This window comes from Hypanus sabinus, chromosome 3 (assembly GCF_030144855.1).
Source record: "Hypanus sabinus isolate sHypSab1 chromosome 3, sHypSab1.hap1, whole genome shotgun sequence".
Classification (NCBI taxonomy): domain Eukaryota; kingdom Metazoa; phylum Chordata; class Chondrichthyes; order Myliobatiformes; family Dasyatidae; genus Hypanus; species Hypanus sabinus.
In genome coordinates, this window is record NC_082708.1 from 147428469 (window position 1) to 147453888 (window position 25420).

Sequence of the window (25420 nt, forward strand, 5' to 3'; positions counted from 1 at the left end):
TACTGTTGCCTAAGAAACAGCAAGCATAATGCATCATTGAGTTGCTTTGATGTCCTGAAGATGTTATATAATTGCAAATATCATTGTTACTTGTACTCCTGGGTTGAATTATGCATTACCTTGCAGATGGTAATCTGTTTGTTTTTCTCTTGAGCCTTATTTATTCCTTTCACAACATTAATTTTTAAAACAGCAAATTATTAAAATTAATTAACAATCTTAACACTCTTACTTCCTCCTCCCTTCTCCGACTTAGCTGATTGTGTCTCTGGCTTTCTTGCCCACCTCCGCTGTGGGCTAGAGCATGCTTGCGGCTGTGTATTGGATTGTCACATTTGTCATTTGGGGAATGGAAGGAATCAACAGCCAGCTGGTCTTGAGGCAATAATGAACAAGCACTGGAGAGAAAGAAGAAACACATGCAGCTGAATAACTGCTTGTTGGCTCCATGTCCCAACACAAAACAACAGGAATGTGCAATTTAACAGATGCTGTGTGTAGGAAAAGAGTAGGTAAAAATGTAGTTTAGAATTATGTAGCACAGATGGAGCCCATTCAGTCCATCCTGTCTGTGTAACTTTCTTTGAAAAGTCTTTCCTGTAGTCCCACTCACTGGATCTTGTTTTTGAAGATTTTCTTTTCCAGTTCACAGAAACCTGCTCTAATCCAACTTAAAGAGGAGCTTCTCGAAACATCAAAACATACAGTGAAATGTGTCATAAGGACATAAGAAATAGGAGCAGGAGTTGGCCATCTGGCCTGTCGTGCCTGCTCCACCAGTCAATAAGCTGATGGCTGATTTGGCCATGGACTCATCTCCACCTACCTACCTTTTCCCCATAACTCTTAATTTCCCTACAATGCAAAAGTCTACCTTGTCTTAAAGATATTTACTGAGGTAGCCTCCACTGCTTCATTGGGCAGAGAATTCCACAGGTTCTCCACTCCCTGGGAAAAGCAGTTCCTCCTCATCTCCGTCCTAAATCTATTCCCCGAATTTTGAGGCTAAGTGTCTGATGTGCTGAGGGAGCCCACAAATGTCACCATGTTTCTGGTGCAAACATAATCCCATAATTTACCATCCCTAACTTTATTTCTTTTTTTATTTACTTTACATAAAGGGTAGAACAGGTCCTTCCAGCCCTTTGAGCTGCACCGACCAGCAATCCCCTGATTTAATCCTAGCCTAATCATATGACAATTTACAATGACCAAGAAACCTACCAATCGGTACATCTTTGGACTGTGGGAGGAAACCAGAGTGCCTGAAGGGAACCCCTGTGGTCACATGGAGAACATCCAAATTCCTTCCAGAGAGTGGCAGAATTGAACCCGGCTTGCTGGCACAGTAAAATGTTACTATAAGACATAACCATTCCAGGTGAAAGTTAAACAAATGTGCCCAACTTAACTCTCTTACACTGTATATTTATTTTGATTTACAGTAATATTTATGAATTGTACTATAATGCTGCCACAAAACAACACATTTCTCGGTGTGTACCGGTGACAATAAACCTGATTTTTCTCTTCCACAAAGTTGAAAACCCCAAGTAAAGGGCCAGCGTTTATTGGGCTGCTGTCAAAACAGAAGGGCACATGAGAGATAATGGAATCACAGAATTGTTAAAAATAAGCTGCAGAAGCTGCAGATTTGGCCCATCATGTTTATGCGTATTGACAAGGCAAACAGCAAGTTCTTGCACTTAATCCATTGCATTGCAGTTCATATTTATATACTTTTAAGACTTTTGAAGCTGATTAGGGTTTCTACCTCCATCACCTGTGAGCTAGATGAGTTCACGATCCTTGCTGCTCTCGAGGTGAAAAGATGGTTTTCTTTGTCTCCCTTCTGATTATTTTGTTCTTCTGCTCAGGGAAGTAAGCTCTTCCTTTGGAACAGAGGGGGTTTTACACACTTCAATTAAACATGAATTGCAGCCTCTTGTGTTTTCTCAGTTTAGCCTCCTCTGTTCCAATGAAAACAACCTCAGTCTGTCCTGTCTTTATTCATAGTTACAATTTTCCAATCCTGGCAACGTCCACTAAATTCAAAATAAATTTAATATCGTCAGCAAATACTACCCAAAGATTCATTTTCTTGCAGATATTCACAGTAGAACAATGAAATACAGTAGAATGATTGAAAAAGACTGGCAAGCAACCAGTGTGCAAAAGAAGACAATTCGTGCAAATACAACAAAATAATAGCAGTAGCTATAATAGCAAAAAAAAAATCCCACTGAAAATGTGTCAGTGATCAGTTCAGTGTTGGCATCAAACTTAGTTCTAAGCTGAATCAGAGCTAAACTTCAATAGTTTGTGTTAATGCTTGCCTGAGCCATCCTCTTGAAATAATTTATTGAAGGTCTTCTGCTTTGGTTATTTTAATTACTGATTGCTCATAATTTGTTCAAGTGAGGGCAGTTCAGCTGTAAGTATACTGTCACTTCATACTCAATACATTTGCTTTGATCCTCCTAAAATGTTTGAAAGCCCCCTGATGATTTTTGGATTACATATTTTAAACTGGGCTGATGATTTTCTCTATGAGTACCATGTATTCAAATCTGGTTAGACAAGAATGAATAATTAAAATGGAATCATCAGTAGGGTTCAGATGGTTTAGACAACAAGGATTGTTTGGCGGTTATATTCAATATCTTGTTATTTCTGTAATTTTATAGTGTACTGTATTAATAAACTAACTTAATTATATATAACTGTGTTAAATCAACTGCATCAATTTAATATGTGTCAATTTGATTGAGGTAAATTAGAATGAATACTGTTCTGTGATACTTGAACCTGAAAATGCTTGTTCCTGAATGATAGGGTGGGAGGGATCTTACGCAGTTATGTAGTATTCAATGCGACCCATGGAGAAATGCTGAATAACTACTGCCTGTACTTTGAGCTTTGACATTATCAGAAACTTTAAGAAATAAATGAGTCTAGTTACACTCCTGAGCTGTAGCTCAGAGAGAGGCAAAGGCAGATGCTGCTTTTTGCTAAAATTAGCACGAGAGTTCCTTCATTGGTAACGCAGCATCAGGTTTAAAAGTGGCTCCGGTGTTTTTGGCTTTTCTTGGAGTGCTGCATGCAATCAGCATGAGAGGTTGCTAGTTGGTGACACAGTGCAAGGTTTAAAAAGAGCTCTGGTACTTTTGGGTCTGTCATCAGCATGACAGGTTGTTCATTGGTAATGAACTGGTAATGAATAAAGTTTAAAAAGAGCTCTGATGTTGCAGCAGGTTGCAGTCAATGCAGAGCCAATAAAAGGACAGGAACTGTAAGCAGAGCGGCCTTTGCTGGATTGGGCCAGTGGTAGAATGGCCAGGCTTTGGTTCAGCAGGCTTGGGCAAGCACAGGAGAAGGAGGTTCTAATTAAATAAGTTTCTGTTTTTTTTCTGTTAATGTACAGCAAGTGCACTGAAAATGGGTTTGGAGGTACATACGTTGTGTGAGATCTTGGGAACCATGGGAGACCTCCAGTCTCTCTGATAACTATATTTGCATGAATACATTGAGCTACATCTCCTTAGAGACTGTGTGAAGGAACTGGATTATTTCGGCTCATACAGAAAAATGAGGAGGTGATAGATTGGAGCTACTGGAAAGAAGTCACTCCTAAGTTTAAGGAAGCTGGTACCTAGGTGACTGTTAGGACAGCAAAAGGGATTAGGTAGCCACAGCAGAGCACCCCTGTGGCTGTTCCCTCAATAATACGTATACTGCTTTGGATACTGTTTAGGGGTGGGGGGTGGTGATGGATGTAGCCTACCAGGGAGAGGCTGCAGTGACTGGATCTCTGGCACTGAATCTGGCTCAGAAGAGGAGTGCAGGAGAGATCGGTGATTCCATAGTTAAAGGGGCAGAAAACAGATTCTGTGGATGTCAAAGAAATACTTGGATGGTGTGTTGTCTCCCAGGTGCCAGGTTCAGGAATGTGCTGGATTGGGTCCATGGCATTCTAAAGGGGGAGGATGAACAGCTGGATGTCATGGTACATATTGGCACCAACAACATAGGTAGGAAAAGGGAAGAGGTACTGAACAGAGAAGGTAGGGAATCAGGCAAAAAGCTGAAAAACAGGATGTCCATCATGGTCATCTCTGGATTGCTGCCAGTGAGAGTAAGAGTAGGATGATTTGGCCGATGAATGCGTGGCTGAGGAGTTAGTGCAGGGGACATGGCTTCAGATTTCTGGATCATTAGGATCTGTTCTGGGGAAGCCATGAGCTGTATAAAAGAGATGGGTTACACCTAAAGCTGAGGGGGGTGAGTATCCTTGTGGGCAGGTGGATATGATAGGGTCTTTTAAGAGACTGCTGATTAAGTACATGGAGCATAGAGAAGTAGAGGGCTGTGGGTAACCCTAGGTAATTTCTAAAGTATGTACAAGTTGGGCACAGCATTGTGGGCTGAAGGGCCTGTATTGTGCTGGAGGTGTCTATGTTTCTATTTGATGCATGCAGTATATGGAATAAAGCAGATGATCTTGTAGCGCAGTTAGAGATCGGCAAGTGTGATGTTAAAGGTATATCTGTGAATCGTGGTTGAAAGCAAATTATAGTTGGGAGCTTAACATTTAAGGATTGTTGTAACATTGTATTGAAAGAACGGGCAGGTAGGCAAGTTCAAGTTCAAATTTAATGGTCATTTAACCATCATGAATACAGCCAAATGGAGACCGTGTCACTGCGGGGTCAAGGTGCAAAGGCATATTACCAACAGTCACACACAAGATCACAATCACGAAATAAGAGTCCCGATACCCACCTCCTCCCCCAACACAGCTTGATGCATACAAGTCAACAAATTTATATAGAATATCAGTAAGAATACAGTGATGCTGAATATTCATTATATATATATCTGTTGACTGGCCCCTGTCCGCTAGGCAACAGAATCGCTTTGAGGCCCAGTCCTTGTCCTGATGCTCGAGTCTGGCTAGGTGAATTATATACCAGCCAATACAGATTAGTAAAAGCACGACCGGGCAAATATGTATGTATATAGTCCAGACCCCTCAGTCTATTTTAAATCTCCAGTTGCCATAACTGTGCTATGCCACCCCCGGTAGAGTGTGATGGTCTTGACGCCAATCTGCAGTTGGCCACAGCAGAGCTTGTCTTCTGCTAAGCAAAACCCTGGAAGGGCAGCACCGACTCCATTCTGGACACGTGCCACGCCGCCCCTGGTGAAGCACAATGGCTTTGACCCCTCAATCGAAGTGGCTGCAAACTGACAACACTGGCTTCAGGCCTACTCCTTGCTAGGTAGAAGGGGTGTATGAGTCTGTTGGTAAAAAACAAAGTCAAATTCGAAGAAAGAGGGGACGTACGATCAGATGATGGAGAATACTTGTGTGTAGAGTTAAGAAATTGCAAGGGTAAAAGGACCCTGATGGTAGTTAGAATGGGGCCTCTGAACAGTAGCCAGAATGTGCTACAAATTACAATGGGAGATAGAAAAAGCATGTAAAAAAGGGGCAATGTTGTGAAAATCGTTAGAGATTTCAATATGCAGGTAGATTGGGAAAATTAAGTTGCTGCTGGATTCCAAAAGAGGGAATCAAGTCAAGTTTATTGTCATTTAACTAGATACATGTACACCATCAAACAAGACACCATTTTACTAGACCAGGGTGTAAAGCACAGGAATACACACAACACACTAGTAATACCCAATAACTTAGGAAAGTAAGAATTAAATCTACAAGTGAATTATGCAGAAATAAATAGATACTGTAGGGACACAAACATGAGGAAATCTGCAGATGCTGGAAATTCAAGCAACACAACACAAAATGCTGGTGGAACACAGCAGGCCAGGCAGCATCTATAGGAAGAAGCACTGTCGACGTTTCGGGCCGAGATCCTTCATCAGGACTAACTGAAATGAAAGATAGTAAGAAATTTGAAAATAGGAGGGGGCGATATGAAATGAACACCGGAGGGGTTGGGGTGAAGCTAAGAGGTGATTAGCAAAAGGGATACAGAACTGGAGAAGGGAAAGGATCATGGGACAGGAGGCCTAGGGAGAAAGAAAGGAGGAAGGGAGCACCAGGGGGAGATGGAGAATAGGCAGAGAGAGAAAAAAAAGGGGAGGGGGAGAAAACTAAATATATCGGGGATGGGGTAAGAAGGGGAGGGGGTGTTAATGGAAGTTAGAGAAGTCAATGTTCATGCCATCAGGTTGGAGGCTACCCAGACGGTATATAAAGTGTTGTTCCTCCAACCTGAGTGTGGCTTCATCTTGACAGTAGAGGAGGCCGTGGATAGACATATCAGATTGGGAATGGGACGTGGAATTAAAATGTGTGGCCACTGGGAGATCCTGCTTTCTCTGGTGTACTGTGGGGTACAGGATAATTTAACCAGTGACACTTTGAATGTGATGCGGCAAGGAGTTCAGAAACCAAATGCCTTGAGGGAAGAAGCTGTTTCCCATCCTGACCATTTTTGTCTTTATGCATTGGAGTCTCCTGCATGATGGTAGAAAGTGAAAGAGAATACTTGAATCTTTTGATGGATGTGTGGGATCCTTGATAACACTAAAGGCCCCACGTATACAACTATCCTGATAAACGTCCCTGATGGATGATAGGGAGAATCCTATGACCCTCTTGGCTGTTCTCACAGTCCTTTGTAGGGACTTCTTGTCCAATGCTCTGCTGCTTCTTAAACCTGATGGGATGCAGCTTGTTCGGATGTTCTCAATGGTGCTCCTGTAAAATTCAGTTAAGATGGGGAGGAGGAGCCTTGCCTCAATCTCCACAGGAAGTGGAGGCACTGCTGTCCTTTTTTATGCAGTGAGGTGATATTTAGGGATCAGGGTAGATAATCCATGATGTGAATTCTCAGGAACTTGGTGTACTGAACTCTGTCTACAGAAGAGCCATCTATGCGCAGGGGGGATGGTTTATCCACACCTTCTTAAAGTCCACAATCATTCCCTTGGTCTTCTCCACATTCAGTCTTGGTTCAGTAGTTTCATTTAATATCACAGAATGTAAATAATATCGAACCTGAAATTCTTGTTCTTCATGGAAGACTTGCGTAGTTGTGCTCACACTAGTCCGCCAGCAGTTTCACTTCCTCTCTGTACTCCGACTCATCATCTTTGTTGATGAAGCCAACCACCGCTGTTCACGTTTGTAGAATGCCAATGAGATGGCTTTTGTGTGGTGATGGAAAAAGCTTGTGGTTGAGCTCACTAGGGGAATGGTAATTCCCGACTGGGTATTATGTAATGGCCCAGATTTGATTAAGGAGCTTAAGGTAAAGGAACCCTTAGGAGACCCAGTGATAGTAATATGATAGAGTTCACCCTTCGGTTTGAGAAGGAGAGGCTAAAATCAGATGTATCAGTATTACAGTGGAGTAAAGGGAATTTCAGAGGCATAAAAGAAGAGCTGGCCAAAGTGAATTGGAAGGAGATACTAGCAAGGATGACAGCAGAATAGTAACGGTTGTTCTTTCTAGGAGTTCTTTTTGGAAGGCACAGAAAAGATACTTCCCAAAATGAGGAAGTATTCTAAATGGAGGGTGAGACACCAGTGGCTGACAGGGAAGTCAAAGACAGTGTAATGGCAAAAGAGAGCATTAGTATTGCAAAGTGGAGGATTGGGAAGCTTTAAAAACCTATCAGAAGGCAACTAAGAAGGTCATAAAGAGAGAAAAGATGAAATATATGAGGGTAAGCTAACCAATAATATATAAGAGGATATGGAAATATTTTTCAGATATATAAAGAGTAAAAAAAAGCCAAGAGTGGATATCAGACCTCTAGAAAATGACACGGGAGAGATACTAATAGGGGGGCAAAGAAATGGTGGATGAAATGAATCAACTCTTTGGAAGATGCAAAATACCAGAAATGTGAGAATGTCAAGGGGCAGAAGTGTGTGTCATTGCTATTACTAAGGAGAAGGTGATGAAAAGTTGAAAAGTTTGAAGGTAGATAAGCCATCTGGACCAGATTGACCCCACCCAAGGGTTCTGAAAGAGGTAGCTAAAGGATTGTGGAGGCATTAGTAATGATCTTTCAAGAAATACTAGATTCTTGAATGGTTCCGGAGGACTGAGAAAATTGCAATTGTCACTCCACTCTTTAAGAAGGAGGGAGGCAGAAGAAAGGTCAGTTAGTCTGACTTCAGTGGTTGGAAAAATGTTGGTCTATTATTAAAGATGAGATTTTGGGGTATTTGGAGGCAAATGATAAAATAGGCCAAAGGCAGCATGGTTTCCTTTGGAAAATCTTGGCTGACAAATCTGATTGAATTATTTGAGGAAATAACAGGCAGGACAGACAAAAAAGAATTAGTGGATGGTGTTTATTTGGATTTTCAGAAGGCTTTTGACAAGGTGCCAACACATGAGGCTGCTCAACAAGGTAAAAGCCCATTGTAATACATGAAATATTCTAGCATGGATAAGGCAATGGCTGATGGGCAGGAGGCAAAGAGTGGGAATAAAGGGGGCCTTTTCTGGTTGGCTGCCAGTGATGATTAGTGGTGTGTCACAGGGGTCAGTTTTAGAACTGCATTTTCACATCGTACATATGTCTATGATTTGGATGAATGAATTGATGGCTTTGTGGTGAAGTTTGCAGGCGATACAAAAATAGGTGGAAGGGCTGGTAGTGTTGAAGAAGCAGGATGTCTGCAGAAGGTATTAGACTGGAGGAATAGGCAAAGAACTGGCAGATGGAATATAGTGTAGGGAATTGCAAGGTCATACACTTTGGCAGAAGGAATATAGGCATGGACTGCTTTTCTAATGAGAGAAAAATTCCAAAATTAGAGGTGAAAGAGACTTGTGAGTTCTTGTGCAGGATTTCCTAAAGGTTGATTTGCAGTTTGAGTTGGTGGTAAGGAAGGCAAATGCAATGTTAGTATTCATTTTGAGAGGACTAGAATACAGAAGCAAGGGTGTAATGCTGAGACTTTATAAGGCTGTGGTCAGACTGCACTTGAAGTATTGTGAGCAGTTTTGGGCCCCTTACCTAAGAAAAGATGTGCTGGCTTTGCAGGGAGTCCAGAGGAAATTTACAGAATGATCCTAGGAATGAAAGGGTTAACATATGAGGAGCGTTTGGTGACTTTGGGTTTGTACTCACTGGAGGATAGAAGAATCAGCGGTGGTGGGGGGGATCTCATTGAAACCTATCGAATATTGAAAACCCTAGATAGAGTGGAGCCTCCAGAAGGACCAGAGCCTTGTCGTGGTTTGGAGGTTTGCGTGCCTCAATGACCCAGAGAGCTATGTTGGCTGGAGTCAGGGCAGTATCCTTTGGTTCCAGGTAGGGTTATCCACGGCAAACAGGTCAAAGGCAAGAGGCCAGACTAGGGGTGATCCACCGGTCCTCCAGGTTTGGTGGTTCAGCTCAGGGCTAACAACCCTGACTGGAAAACAAAATTGTTATGGAAACAGCAATGAAGAATCCATCTGCATCTGAGTGTGGTGGTATTCCTGAGTCTCCAGCTGGGACTTGCATGACTGACAGTAGTGAAAACTAAGGGGAGGCTACTGACCTGATGAAGGAAGCTCTGAATGTAGAAGGAGGACCTTCATTACTGCCCTGAACACCAGCAGTATAACAGGCGGTATGTAAGTAAGGTAGAATGGATGTGGAGAAGATGTTTCCTATAGTGCGGTCATCTAGGACAAGAGAGCATAGCATCAGAATTGAGGGATGTCTTTTTAGAACACAGATGAGGAAAAATTTCTTTGGTCAGCGGGTGGTGAATCTGTGGAATTCTTGTGCAGCCCAGTTCATTGGGTATATTTAAGATGGAGATTGATAGGTTTTTGATTAATCAGAGTGTAAAGGTTATTGGGAAACAGCAGGAGAGTGGGGTTGAGAGGGAAAATAGATCAGCCATGATGGAATGGCGGAACAGACTCGATGGGCTGAATGCCCTTATTTTCTGTTATGTCTTATGGTCTTGCGGTCTTACGGTCTTGGAGGACTGTTAGGTAATTGGTTCACGATGCTTAAACATAACTCATTTTCCATCCTAATATCATATGATGTGTTTATTTTTTCATATGAATTCCAATGACTGCATTTGTAATGGGAAAATCCTATGTAAACATGTTACAGTGTAATTACACCTTCCTGCTGTTGATGTCATTACAATACCTCCACTGGGAAAGGTCTTACTTTAGTGTGCCAAATTTATGCCGTCAGCCTCCTTTGTAAGTTTATGTTGTAAAAACTGAGAGGATATACATGCAGGCACAGATATACATCTACATTATGTGAGAAAGCTGGGGTGTCTCTCGGCACTGTTGGAGAAAGTATTTTCCTTTTTGCTGTAGGTGGCAGAGTGTTAAGCGCTGCAGAAAGCAGCGATGCAGTTATCACTTTGTGAGACTGTGGCTGTTCCTTATGACGATGAGCTGTTCAGCGAACCAAAGGAAGTTCATAGTTCCGAGTTTCTAGTAACTGAATGCGTATAAGCTGTCCTGACGAAGGGTCTCGGCCCGAAACGTCGACAGCGCTTCTCCCTATAGATGCTGCCTGGCCTGCTGTGTTACACCAGCATTTTGTGTGTGGTGTTGTTTGAATTTCCAGCATCTGCAGATTTCCTCGTGTTTGTGTACAAGCCGGTTTAGATTTAAGTGCACAGAAGTTTCTCCACCATACCTCAGCACTTTTCACTGCCTTCAAGAAGAGAGAGTTACTGGGGTGAAAATATTACCTAACCTCATTTTTATGAAGCATGGATTTGCTCATTTTATTTATTCAATTTCTTATGCTGTGGTCTCTTCGAGCAGCATGATCTTTTTAACATCCCTTACTGAATGTTTTTGATTAGGTTCGACACACAATTTAACCAAAGTGCAAACCTGAAGTGGAAAGAAGATTGACGGGTTAGAAGATAGAACAGAGGACAGGCCCTTCGGCCTACAATGGATATGATGCTGAATTAACTAATTTGCTTCTACCTGAACGTGATCCATATCACTCCATTCCTGCATATCTGTGTGTCTGCAGTAGTTTACAGATGTCTGAGGCGCACATACTGTATATCTGGGGTGTCTAAGCCTTTTGCACAGTATTATATTTGTCAATGTGGAGTGGAGAGCAAGTATGTAAATATGGCAGGGCAAAGAACGTTGGGACTGGTGAGAGGGGAGTGCTGCGGGAGGCATGTGGGAGAGGTCGCTGGGAGGAGTGGCAGGGGAGAGGAGGTCCCTTGACAGACCAGCAAGGTCAATTGGTTTATTGATCATTACAGAATATCTCTCTGGTGCATCTCACTCCCTTCATTCTCCCTTCTCCTTTTCCCAACCATGATTCCCCTCTCCCTGCCTCCTTCCCACTCTCAGTCCACAATAAAGTCCCATATTAGAATCAGGTTTATCATCACTCACGCATGTCATGAAATTTATTTTTTTTAATGGCAGCAGTATAGTGCAACACATAAAGTTACTCCTGTACTGGTAAAAAGTCTAAGGCATCCTAGCTGCATATGAGTGCTTAAGTCTTTTGTGTGGTACTGTATCTAACAGTCTTTTAAATACTCACTATCGTATTTGTTTCCATCACTCCCCTGCTTCTGTTCCAAAATCCTGACACTGCTTTGAAATAAAAAAAAACATTGCTCCCCATATCTCCTTTAAGCTTTCTCCCTCTCACCTTGGATGCATGCACTCTTGACATATCTAACGTTGAGGAAAATGCGGGGAAGTTGAACTAATGGAATATCATGTTCCCACAGAGTGAAACCTGACAGCATAGCTGGCAATGATGCTTCTATCTCTGATGAGCTCAATGCCTTTTATACATGCTCTGAAATGGAGAATACCCACAGTATCTGGTGACCCTGTGATCTCTGTCTCAGAGGCCAATGTCAGAGCATCCTACAAAAGGGTGAACCCCGTCAAGGTGTCAGGCCCCTGTGGCTGAAAATCTGTGCTGAGTGGCTACAAGGACATCTTCAACCATTGCATCTAGTGGTTCCCATCCGCTTTAAAAGGGTGTCAATCATGCCTGTGCCCAAGAAGAGCAGGATGAGCTATCTCAAATACTGCCATCTGGTAGCACTTGCATCTACTGTGATGAAGTTCTTTCAGAGGTTGACTAGAATTAATTCATAATTCTGGACTCAGTGCAATTTGACTACCTTCACAGCAGGTGCAATCACGCCAGGTCTCTTCTGGGCTTTTGGACCACCTGGATGGCAGCAATAGCTATATCAGGCTGCTGTGTAGTGAGTCCAGCTTGGTGTTCAACACTATCATCCCCTTAGTACTAAATCAACAAGCTTTGAATCCTGAGCCTCTTTGCCTCACTTCTGCAACTGAATTCTTGACTTCCTTGAGAGACTACAGTCAGTATAGATTGATGAGAACATGTCCTCTTTGCTGACAATCAACACAGATGCACTTTGAGGATTCATGCTTAGCCTGTTGTTTAACTCCCTCTATAATCATGACTATGTGGCTAGGTGGATCTCAAGTGCCATCTTTAAATTCACCAGTGAAACCAGACTATGTGGCTAGGTGGATCTCAAATGCCATCTTTAAATTCACCAATGAAACCAGACTATGTGGCTAGGTGGATCTCAAATGCCATCTTTAAATTCACCAATGAAACCAGACTATGTGGCTAGGTGGATCTCTAATGCCATCTTTAAATTCACCAATGAAACCAGACTATGTGGCTAGGTGGATCTCTAATGCCATCTTTAAATTCACCAATGAAACCAGTGCTGTTGGTAGAAACTCAGATGGTGGTGAGGAAGTGTACAGGAGCGAAGTAGATTGGCTGGTTGAGTGGTGTCGCCACCGTACCACTACTGGCATCCTTCATTGAGGATCTCTTCTCATTACTTTCATCAGGGAGGAGGTATTGGAATCTGATGTCTCACATTCAACATTTTAGGAACAGTTTCTTCCCCTCTGCCATCAGGTTGCTGAATGGCTCATGAACACCACTGTTCCTCTATTGCATAATATATTTTTTATGTGGTAACTAATAGTAATTTTGCTATGCATTCACTGTACTACTCCCACAAAACAAAAACAAATCGTGACTTATGTCGGTGACAATGAACCTGATTCTGATTCTGCAAGTGTCTGGCTTCTAAAATTCTGTGCATAGTCACACAAAGTCCAAACACGTTCACCTCGGCCTTTTGAAAGTTGCACTTTTGCAAAGGAAGACCTTCAAGACTAGTGTGAATAAATGGCCACTTTCTTGTTGGATGTTTTTTCTCGTTGTGAAGGAAATCTTCTGATCTCAGTCATGCTTGATTGTGTTAACAAGGCTCAGACACTGATCCAGCTGGCATCACATGGAAGTACTCTGTACTGAAGTAAGAGATCTGGGTTACTCATGTAGATGTGTCTATGGAGACCAGTTCCCTTAGTGACCATAGTAAAAGCAAAAGACCTTCCAGAGCAGGATAAAGTACCATGCAGAAAATATTTAAACATTTAGTCTTGAAAACTAGTGCGTAACTGCTTTACTCTGCCAGAAAGGGCAGTAATCAAATAATACAGATGCCAGCTACATGGCAAAATGGAAAATAGCAGTAATAAAGATTATTCAGCAAGTCTGAACTAAGATGGGGCATGGTGTCTGAAAAAGTAGTAGAAGCAATACCTGGAAACTTTCAAAAACAAATGGATTTATTATTGAAGAAGGGAAAAAGAGCAAGGTTGATTGAATATTTATTTCACTAAGCTAAGTTATCTCTTCTGTAAAATTCCGTGATATTGTGGTTGATGGGTTGGAAAATTTTAAAGGGGTAGATGTCTTTTGTGGCTGTCTCTAGTTGTAATTTTGCCCTTGGGATGTGAAATTATGAAATGTGTGAGAAAGATAACACCAATTTCAGTATTGTAACATTGTTATTTTCTTGGTAAATGTGGTGCAGCACATGCCTATTCTTTGATGACAAAGGATTCAAACACTGCAGAAGTTAGGTTTAAAGCAAGAGGTGAAATAGTTAAAAGGGATCTGGGGGGCACCTTCTTCACTGAGAATGTGGTGCATACATTGACAAGATGCAGGAGGAAGTGGTGAGGCAGCTTCAGTAACAACATTTGAAAGACACTTGGTCGGTATTGTGGGTAGGAAAGATCGTGAGAGATATTGTGGATGGATGGGACTAGCTTAGATGGATGCCTTGGTTAGTATGTATAAGCTGGGCTGCAGGGACAGTTTTCATGTTGTACACCCTATGACCATTGATTCAAAATGTAGTTTTCATCAGTTATATCACCTGCATGCCTTCAACTCTTGTCCAGACATCTTTATGAAGTTTTCCATTCCCTTAATTTTATAGCTGATAAGCGAAAGCATTCAAAGAAAATACATGATTTCAAAACTACTGCAAAATTGCTTCTGGTTGAAGGAAACAAGTTTTGGTTTCTGGAGGTTCTGGGATGATTGCCCGACTCCATGAGGAATTAACCCTTGATCTTCCAATAATGAAAAGTTAGTACTGGAATTCCAAAGGGGCATTAATGGGTTAATGTGTACAAATCATTATAATGTCATGAATAATTACAGGCTGTGGTGTCTGTTTATGTAGTGGACTAGAATGTAAGTGTACAAGTGTTATAATAGAGTGAAAAGGCTTTTGGTTGGACTGCACAAAAGCAGTGTAACTGTGAGCAGGAGGAAGAAAATACTAATGTTGAAAGGAGCACTGCATTGATTTATGAGAGTGACAAAGAGTTAAATTGTGAAGAACATAACTAAATTCTCTAGAATTTGGGTTCATTTGACTGTAGTTTTAGTGTTTGAAAGGAATCTGATACAGTTGATGGAGAGAAGATTTTATAAACTAGATCTTTGAAAAGGGAAGTTAGCAAATATTTTAATCATCAAAGCAAATCTCTTTTCCACAAATGGTTGTTAATAGAAGGTCAATGTTAAATCTGGGTTTGATAGAATTTTGATAATCATATGAGTGATGTCATGGAACAGAGTTTGATGTAGGTTATAGTTCAGTTGAGAATAGAGAAAAAGACCCATTGAGCTAAATAGTCTACTCCTGGTCCTGATTTCACAGAGAATTTGGATCTGGTTAGTTCTTGTATTGGTTATTTTGTGCATGATTGGTTTCACTGTGGGAATGATACCACACCACTATTTGTCTTCAGAAGCTCAGGTTGGCCCACTCTAGTAAAACTACACAAGAGCAGAGACATATGATAGTGCAATTCTCTGAATTCCCTGGGCAACCTCAACTACCACTACACTGAATTGATTCTGTGATCTAGATTCACTTCCAAGGACTCCTTGCAACTCATGTTCTCAGTATAATTTTATATTTGCATAGTTTGTCTTCTTTTGCACATTGATTGTCAGTCTTTGTTTAGTTACAGATTTTCATAATTTCTATTATATTTCCTTTTCATGTAAATATCTGCAAGAAAATGAATCTCAAAATAGCATCATAACATTTACATACTTAAGTTTACTTTGAAATGAAAGTTTTCATTTTATGATTAAACAGGGCGCTGTGAACTAAAGCACAGTCCATGTTCTTTGTATGTTTATATTATAATAACATCTTCATCCCAGTGGTACTATACTAAAATGATTATTTGGTGTTTGGCTGAGGAGGCTCAAGAAACCTGGATCTCAGTTACTGCCTGACAGGAATAGGTCAGGAGATCACTGTTCACTATTTCCAAATGAAACTGATGAAGGATTCTTGTATTTGTAATTGTCCCTGCATCTCATTCAGCCCATGAATGGAAGCTTCCACAGTACTTAATTTCCTTGAGACAGGTAGATCAGAGACTCCATGCTTGGTTCCTAGATTGATTCTGTTAATTGGAATTGTCTGGGTAGTTAGCAAAGAGCCAAAGTAGTCCCTCGGTTTCATTTTCTCCCCTATCTTTTTTTGCTCTCTGTAAAGTGCCAGATTAACTGGATAAACAAAGCATTTCATGTTTGAAAAAAAAGTTGGTCCATGTATATATGTTTCTGTATTGGAAGAGAATACAGCTGAACAATTTTTCCCTTTGATGTTGGCTGATATTTACCAACTATTTTGCCTTTTGGCTTTGAGTCAACGTATATGCTTATTCTTTTGTATTTAAAGTGCATGGCAACAGCCAAGCCCATACACAGAAATTAATGTTCTACTTTCTGAATCACTCTCCTGTGTTTGGCCAGTAAGTGGGTGGAGGCAAAATATGGTCAAATTCATTCATGAAATGCTGCCAAGTTCTCTTTCATTATCGTGAATATAGCTATTAGAAAGTTATTACTATTGTGAGGTGATTCTGAATGACTCTGAGAGGTAATATTTCTTCCTCTCTTCCCACTTCCTTCCTCAGAAAAGTGCTGATGGACTTCTAATGCTCGGCCCTGAAAGCCTTTCTTTTGTTTATATTGTTTACTGGCCACTATGGCAGTCTTAATTGCTTGTGCCTGATCAACATCACGCTATGGGAGCTTATGCCATTTGAGATAGTGATTTGATAGAAGGGTCAGCTTGTTACATGCAGTCAGGGGTTGGAAATAATTAGGGGATATTATGTTAAGGTGGGTTGAGAGTGGTTAACGATCAGAGGAAGTAAATGGATTAGTTTAGGAATGGTACATTCAGCTTGTGCTGCTTCATAAACATTGCAGTGTATCTGCTTCCACCACCTTTCCAGCAGCATGTTCCATGCACTTACGCCTCTTGCGCAAAAACAAAAAATGTCTTGCGCATCTCCTTTAAGCTACCCTACCCTTCCACCTCTCACCTTAAAGGCTTGTGCTCTTGTATTTAACATTCTCACACCAAAAACGATAAGACTGACTGTCTACCTTATCTATATCTCTGTCAGTTTTTTGAACTTCCATCAGGACTCCCCTCGGGCTCCAACACTCCAAAGAAAGTCTGACCAACATTTTCTTATAGTTTATATTCTCTACTGCAGCAGCATTCTGCTGGATTGCCAAGGCTTTTACATTCTTTCTGTAATCTGAAAACAAGTACAGTATACTACTTGAAGCAGTGTGTCGATCTCGACTATCAGCAATATATGTTAGTGACAAAGTGGATGGAACTGAGTGGGTTGTATGCAAGCTTACTGGCAATACAAAGCTAGGTGGAAAAGTAAGCTGTGGAGAAAGCAGAGACTTCAAAGGAATAGAGACCAGTTGTGATTGGGCAAGTATGTGGCAGATGGCAGTGGGGGTGGGAGTATGAAATTGGGAATTTGGAGAATGGTACAGAAGAAAATTTTTAATTGGTAAGAGACTAGTAAAGGTGGATTTTCAGTGGGATCTGAGGAATTTAACACAAGTCACAAAAGTTAGCTTGCAGGAGAGGGAGGAAATTAGCAGATATCTGAAGGAATGGGGGATAAGAATCAGAAAATCTTGCTGTTCCATTTGATTCACAAACGATTTTCTGGGAATGATGTCTGTTTTCCTCCTAATCTGGCTCCTATGGGATCTCAGACTCTGAACTGCCCTCTGAAATGGTAAACCACTAACCTCAGGGGTAAATTAGGGATGAACATTCAATACTGGCCCCTTCCTGATGGTGCTAGACAATCAATGTATGGGATCTTGTTAAACCACATCAGAAGTATTGGATGAGAGATTAATCTTCTCAAAGGAATAAAGTACTTCGATATTTATAGAGTAGATTCACTCAGTTGAGTCTTAGGATATGGATGTTCTACCAGGAGGAATGATTGATTGAATAGCCCCAAATTCTCTAGAATTTAGACAAATAGGAAATAGAAACATTTTGAATGGTTAAGTATGGTGAGGAGAGCATGACTTTTTTTTCTGTGGCTGGGAATCTAGAACAGAAGATGGTTTCACAATAAGAGTTGAACATTTGTAGAGCAAAATTAGCAAAACAATCCTGAATCGTTTGGACCGTGATGTCAGTTGACAAGCATATTTAAAACTGAGTCTGGATAAATTATGGGCACATTGAAATCAATAGGAATGAGAGGAAATCGAAGACTGATGTGGAAGTTCAGTCACCATCTTTCCAGAGGCCGAGGTGGATCAGTCCCACAGGACTCTGAGACCAAAGGCAGGCTTCTGAGCCCAGACTAGGAGCAGTAGATTTCTTTAAATGAATCATTTGAGTTTTTATGCCATTTGGAGAGTTCATATTTATCTGGCACCAGCCCATAAATTACAAAATATGTTGAAATCATTTTCAAGACATAACTCGCCCCGGGGGAAGGTTTGAATACACGTTCTTTCAGTTGCATATTCCACACCATAGTCAACGAACTATCAGCATGGGCGTGACATCAGGATCAATTGCGTGTACAGTATGTAATCTGATTTCGTCATCAAACAGCATGTTCACACACAGATTTTCCAATAGGCAAAACTAGATAGCATCCCTGAATGGGCACCCGTGCTGAGTTCACTCATTTGCAGGGAAAATGTTTTGAGTATCTACTACTGCTCAATTAAGTTCGTCTAATTCTGGCCAAAGTCGTTATTGAACTAGCCAAATTTCTAGTTTAAATCACAGAGAACAGAAAGTCATTGGGTTTAATGTGCCTTTAAGCTCTTTGAAAGACCTTCCTCATTAAAGTCACATCTAGAAACTATGAAATATTGTCCGGTTCTCAACAACATACTACATAAAATAATTATTTCACAATTCTCTTTAAATTTGCCAATTACCTTTTACTTTGTACAGTTAATTACCATAATATTCCTTTGGCAATGGAGCTAATACTATGAATTTTCCTTTTCTAGCATTTGGCCCTTAAGTTGTAAATTGCAGTTTGGAAATCTAGAACCCTGTGGCATACAGGATATTACTATATATTACATGCTCTGCAAAGGAATACGATGGATTCTGGTTAATTGGGCTATCAGTATTTCTGGGCAACTGCTTATTTGAGACAACTCTTAAAGAACAAAAACTAACCAAGAAAATAGCCAGGAATCCATTCACTTATTTGGGACACCTATGCCACTGAATTAGGATAGGAGATTGCTACCAAACAGTTTCTAACTAGTGTTAGTTGTGTGCACTTGTGTCACTGAGGCTACGCGTGAACAGTTTTTAAATAGTGTCAGGTGTCTCTGCTTGTGTTTAAAATGCAATGATTTTTGCCACTGATTGTGGAGAGATGTAAGCAGTAAGATAATAGATAAGTGCTTTTCTTACTGCGATTTCAAGTGTTCGGGTTTGGAGATGCCAGAAACAGCCAGGAGTGAAAATGAAATGATTTCACTACTTTAACAAGTTAGGAACTGCAAAGAGTTTGAAGGTATTGACTATTATCTGGAATGTTACAATGAAAATGAAGATGTGGAGGATGTAATAATTGAAAGCATTATTTGAAAGCAGTCCATTATCTGCACTAGGTATCTGCACTGATTTGGTTTATTTATAGTCAATCAAAAGAACATGGCAGCATACATTGTGTTGTTGCGTGAATGAAATCGCTGGAGAAAATTACTGGTAGATACAAAGCTGCTGCTTTATTCAACAAAACAAGGTACAGCAGGCATCATTAGGAGATGCTTTCAGTGGAAAGGTCTGCTGGCCCAACCTGGGGCTGGATATTTATGTGCTAAATATAGACAATGCTTTCTTTTGAAGCTAGGTACAAACCTCACTCCTCCTGATTCGCATCCATACCACAGACACCAGCATCATCTGGACTGGGGTTCACAGCTTTTAGGAACCCATTGTTCAGACCTGTACTTCAATTAAAATCCACAATACATATTCAAAGGCAGAAGACTGTTAGCCAAAGCCACTTGCTAAATGTAAATGACCTAAACTCTAAAATCATTCTAACACAATGAATTCGTCCATCAATAATTGTTAGGAATCAATACACGGTTTTTTATTATTGCAGTGGAATTGGTAGTGTTCTAATATGTTCTGTCTTTAACTTCAATATGTAATTGGTTACTTAGTTCAATGGTAGTTTGTCTTTTTTATATACCTTTTTTAACCATTTCCATGAAACTTCAGCAGCCACTTAATTGGGCCAAAATGTACTGGTCCTGATGTGTCCCAATTAACTGGAGTCACTGTACTTATTTGTATTTTAATGTTTAACAAAAATTAAGTAAAAGAGTCAACAAGCACTTCCCAAGGAAAGCCCAACTACAGTATTTTGTATGTTCATAAGAACAGAAAAAATGGGAGCAAGAGTAGCTTTTTGACTCCTAGTGCCTATCGTTCAATAAGATCATGGAAGGGTGCTATTTTCCAGCTGAGACCCTATATATTCATTTAATAGCTAAAAATATATTTGGGTGTACACAATAACGAAGTCTTCACAGTCCAACTCCAACAACTGTGTGAAGTATTTTCTTCTCTGTCCTGAATGACCATCGCCAGACAGGGAAAAGAATGACTCTCCATCTACCCTGTCACTCACTGTAAGAATTTTCTATATTTCTGTGAGATCATTCCTCATTCTTATGAATTCAAGAGTGTACAGGTCTGGGTCTGCTTAATATTTCCTCAGGGATATTTTTTCCTGTCTTAGGAATTACTTTGCTGAACCCTTGTTGCGTTCTCTCTATCGCAAGTATATTTGTCCTTTTACTGAAACCAAAGTATGCTCCAATGTGGTTGCATTGAGGCTGTATATAATTGGAGCAAGATGTCTTTACTTGTTTGCTAAATCCTCAAAGGCCAACATATTGCTTATGTTCCTAGTTATAATAATCTGATGATGACTCCCAAAGTGAAGTCCACTGGTGACTCACAACAATGTCACTTGCACAGTGTCTGGCCCCTTTGCCTGGATGCTCTTTCCGCATGTCTCTGTTGGTTATATCTCCCAACTGGAGCCCACAGAACTGGAATGGAATCGTGTCATCCTCCACTCTGAAGTTCTGTCCAATATCATGTACTAGCCTCCTGATCCTGCACGTGTCTGAAAAAGCATGGTGAAGTCCCAAGCCCCAGATGCTCTGTGACTGAGTCCCTACTTCCTGCAATGAACTGACAGCTGTCATGAGATGGCGAAGCAATGACTGAACTGTCTCTTTTCAGATCTAAGAGCTTCTAAATAATTTACTGTTCTAAAAACTGAAATAAAGAAAGTATAAAATCACTTCAAACAATATTTTAAAGAATCAGTTTCCATTTCTGATACTGTAGGGTAAAAAAAATGAATGGGCTCTCCATTTGTATGCCCTGATTTATTATACAGAGGATAGGAGGGAAGGATTCCTCATTACAATGCTGGGGAATCTGCTAGTTACAGTAAACAAGTTTTCATCTCTGGATTTCAGATTGACTCCAGCCATGGAGTGTGGTGACAAAGGAAGTGATGTGAATTAAGTCCTGGACTTGTAGTTGCTCTTTGAAAAGTCTGGGATTTGTTTCGGACATGGACTGATTGCTGGTGGTTCTCTTTGGGAATGCCAGCTGTAGCCAGCATGATCCAGCCAGTTATCATTCACATTGTGTTGGTTGTTGCATCAGCCAATCAATCATTGTGATAAACTTGACTGTGTGAAAAAACTTTCATTCTCAAAACAAAGCAATCACATGAAGTAACTGTGATCCACTTGCAACAGACAAAAAAATAAGATCCAGATGACTTTGTGGCTTTAAGTTGAAATGTGGTATTATTTTAAACTGGCAAGGGTAATATGAGGATTACTTCCTTTGCAGAAATGACCCTTTGAATGTGAGACAACCATCTTAATTTTACAGCCTAAGTTACTCTCTGCATCTCTTCAAAGCAGTAAATCATGTGGCGTGCTAATGCACACCACCTTTAGATATTTCTCCCAGATGGTTATACTTATGATTTGAGACCAAGCAAACTCATCTCCGAATGTGGGAGAAGTGTGTCAAATTTGGTTTTGCTTCTGGTTAGCAAGATTTGTCTCTGCCTACTGACCTCGGAGCTATGTTTACAACGATCGGTAGCCACTACCAGTGTATTTGTTCAAGGGATATGGGCTTTGCAGGCTGAGCCACTGTTTAATTGCCCATCCCTAGTTACTCTTGAGAAGGTGGTGGAGAGCTACCTTCTTGAACCGCGTCTGTGCTTGAGGTGTGGGTATGGGTACGGTGCTGTTGGAAGGAGCTCCAGGATTTTGATCCAGCAATGATGATATGTTTCCAAGTCAGGGTGGTGTGTGGCATGGAAGGCAACTTACAAGTGGTGTTGATCCCCAAATGGACTGTACCAGGATAAATCGTGCTGTATTTGCCCCAGCTCCTTTGCAGTGCATGCAGCCAATTTTTGACAGAGTTTGGAGAAACCATTTTGAAAACCAAAACTATTGTTTATTTACTGTCACTGAACAGATGCAAGGAAGTCCAATTTCACATTTCAAATAGTTCCCTATGTATATGCATGCATAAAGGTTTAAATGCCAAATTATATGTAAAAAAAAAAGTGAATCAGCATTAATGTGAGCAAAATCCCTGAGGAAGATCACAAAATGTTTCCACTTTTCTGAGTAAGTCCTTGGGACTTGGCAGAACTTTGTAGATGTGGCAATGATTTTTTTTTCCTTTTCTGAATTGGTGGGTGAAGGGGGCTGGCAACTTGCTTTGGAGTCAGGGTTCTACTGTTAAAAGACAGTAGAAAGAAATGAGAGAGAGGCTCTGTTCAACATCCTTTGGGAATTGTATCCTGTGGCTACTTAACACAGAAACCTCTCCAAATACGGCAATTAAGGTAATAGAGTTCAGTTTTTAAAGAATTCACCAATCATTGTGCAGCAATTTGAGAAATGGAATAAAATTCACTCTCATTGAATTTATGTGAGAAAACATAAATATCTTGTGTTTCCTGGGATGACAGTATTTCATTTTGTGGAAAATTGTGGTATGGACAATTTTCTAGGAACACAATCCCTTTGTAAAGTGGGGGACATCTGTAATCAAAGTAGTTGCACCCAGCTCTTCACAATACATTAGAAAAGAAACTTAAGATGTGCCTGAAATTATTGGTATTTGGTTGTGTTTGCATCCATGTGTGTAAGTACTTGTTTGCTTATGTATATCTCTGTTTACCTTTGTGCGTGTGCAAGTGTATGACTGTGGATATATCTTGCTTGTGTAAGTGTATCTGTGCATGAATCCATAGTATGTGTGTCTGCTTAATAGCTTATGTGGCTTTTTGTATTCCTGTATGTTTGTGTTTTGATTTTGTTTACTGGTGTGTAGGTATGTTTGTCTTTGTGTACATGTGCTTTATGCATGTCTCTCTGTACCTGCACAGTTATGTATATATGCTAAAAATACTTATTTGCTTATAAAAATACTTATTTACTATGTATGTCTCCATTTATGTGTGTGGGTGTGCATATGCATTCTTTTTAAATAGTTGGGAATGACTGTTTATCTGTTAAGGAATACCCACAGGCTTGTGTTTGGTAACAACTGAGATTTCGAAAGTATGTGCAGCTTTTTTACAGATAATTTCTGTATCATTTCTACATTACCACAATGATCATATTTTAATAAGAATCACTGGCAGTCCAAGACCTTGGGCTTTTCTGAGATCATGAAAAGTGCTTAACCAAATACATTATTTTTATGCTTTTCTAATTACTTGCTTTCGTCTTCCTCCTCAGACTGAGACTTTTGTCTGGATCAACAAGACTTCTCCACACGCACAGAGTGTTGCAAAGGCTAAATACCAATTTTTGTTTGGCACGCCGGGAGAAGACGAATCTTTGGAAAGGGGTAAGATACGATTAGGAATGGCAAAAAGTTTGTTTGGATTATTTCACTGTATGCTCTGAGAACTCATACCCAGTCCCTGGACCTTGTTTGTCATGATAAGTTGAAACAAAATTTAAAAAATTATTTATTTTTGTGTTATGGAAGTTATAGGTACTCTCTTACTGCATTTGAGATGGTAGTGATGATGAGTCACCTTCTTGGGACACTTCAAGTGAAAATAAAAGATGCCTGTCACCTCAGTGTTATTCTGGAGAGAGGTCAATGATTCTGACTTGGATTTTGAATCAGTGTGATGAATAAATTATCATTAAATGCTCATCTTAGAATGTTGAGGGGAATGAACAAGATGGTGCTCCCATGCAACTCAGAAGCAACATTTCTCCACACTGACTTCAACGGCAGAAAGTGCTGACGTTCAGTGAGTTGAACTGAGCCCCATGCTCTGTTTACTCAGAGCTACGTCACTCTGAATGGTAACTTTTAAAATATAGTTGAGTTTTCTTTGTATCAATTTAATCACTCATTCAGCAATTCAATCTAAATGGAGACATGGCACTGAGCAGATCAAATTTTGTATTATAAAATGAGTGGGTGAGCAAAACTTGACGTGTTCTCTGTGAAAGATGTCAAGCAAAACAGGGAAAAATTAATAAACTATATAGTAATTGGGATTTGGGAAGAGTGCTGGAAACCTGAGCTGAGTGCAATCCCCAGTTGAACACTTCTTAGCAGCATAAGTAGAATTATGTTTTTTCATAACTTCAAGTTTGTATCACATTTTTTTACTCAGTAGATTAGATGACAGGTGTAACCTGATAGGTGATGCTATTGCATTTTATTTGCAGATATGTCAGGTGAAGTCAAATTTATTGTCATGTGCACAAGTACTGTGAGCTACAGATAAAATGGAAAACTGGATTGCAAAAGCATCACAGACACATAGGTACAAACAACATACGGAATATAAATTATACGTAAGTTATACAAGACAGCAACATCTGTGTAAAAAATTAGATATTCACACAAAATAAAACACACAGAGTGTATGACACTGCAACAGGTAGTCAGTGTTCTGTTGCTATTCGGGTTATGCAGGCTGGTTCTAGACCCTGATGGCTGTATGTAAGTATCTGTTCTGGAACTTGTAGCGTAAGAATTCTGGTCTCCTGTCTGATGTTTGCACTGAGAGGAGGCAATGGCCCAGGTTGTGATGATTTTTGATGGTATATGTTGCTTTTTTGAGACAACGGCTACTGTCGATGCCCTGTCTGGTGGGAAGTGCTGTGCCTGTGATGGACCAAGCTGTGTCCACTCCTCTCTGCAGCCTCTCGCATTTCTATGCATTGGAATTGACATAGCAGGCCACGATGTTAGCAGTCAGGATACAAATGGGAAAGTTTGTTTAAGTGTGATTAGAGTTTCACATGATTGGTCATTTTTCCAGGTTAATGCTTATGACATCTTGCTTTTGATTTATCCCAGAGAAAATATAAGCAATAGTTAAATTGGGCATGTTAAAATGTCCAATTGAGCAATATTGAAGAGAAGCAAAATATTGTGTTACATGACAAACAAAACTGCCAATAATACTCACCAGGTTTGGTAGCATCTGGAGAGAATTAGTATTTCAGATTGATGACCTTTTACCAGAATTGGACAAATTTTAAAGGTAAAAGAAGTATCATGTTGCAGTCAAAATGCAATGTGAAGGAAAGTGCAAAGTGTGAGGTCAGTGAGATACTGGTTTTAGATGAAAAAAAGTATCAGTGG

At 40.3% G+C, this 25420-nt stretch overlaps 1 protein-coding gene across 7 annotated transcripts in view; it reads left to right on the forward strand.

Moving 5' to 3' along the window:
- Nucleotides 1-25420, forward strand: part of psd3l (pleckstrin and Sec7 domain containing 3, like) — a 476452-nt gene that overhangs the window by 119277 nt on the left and 331755 nt on the right. For 6 of the 7 annotated variants that reach the window (XM_059965343.1, XM_059965341.1, XM_059965347.1 and 3 more), the window contains one exon: nt 23539-23650. In XM_059965343.1, coding sequence (XP_059821326.1) covers nt 23539-23650 — 112 coding nt within the window. Of the gene's footprint in view, nt 1-13662; nt 13682-23538; nt 23651-25420 lie in introns of those variants that run through there. The other variant, XM_059965346.1, reaches the window with a different exon arrangement.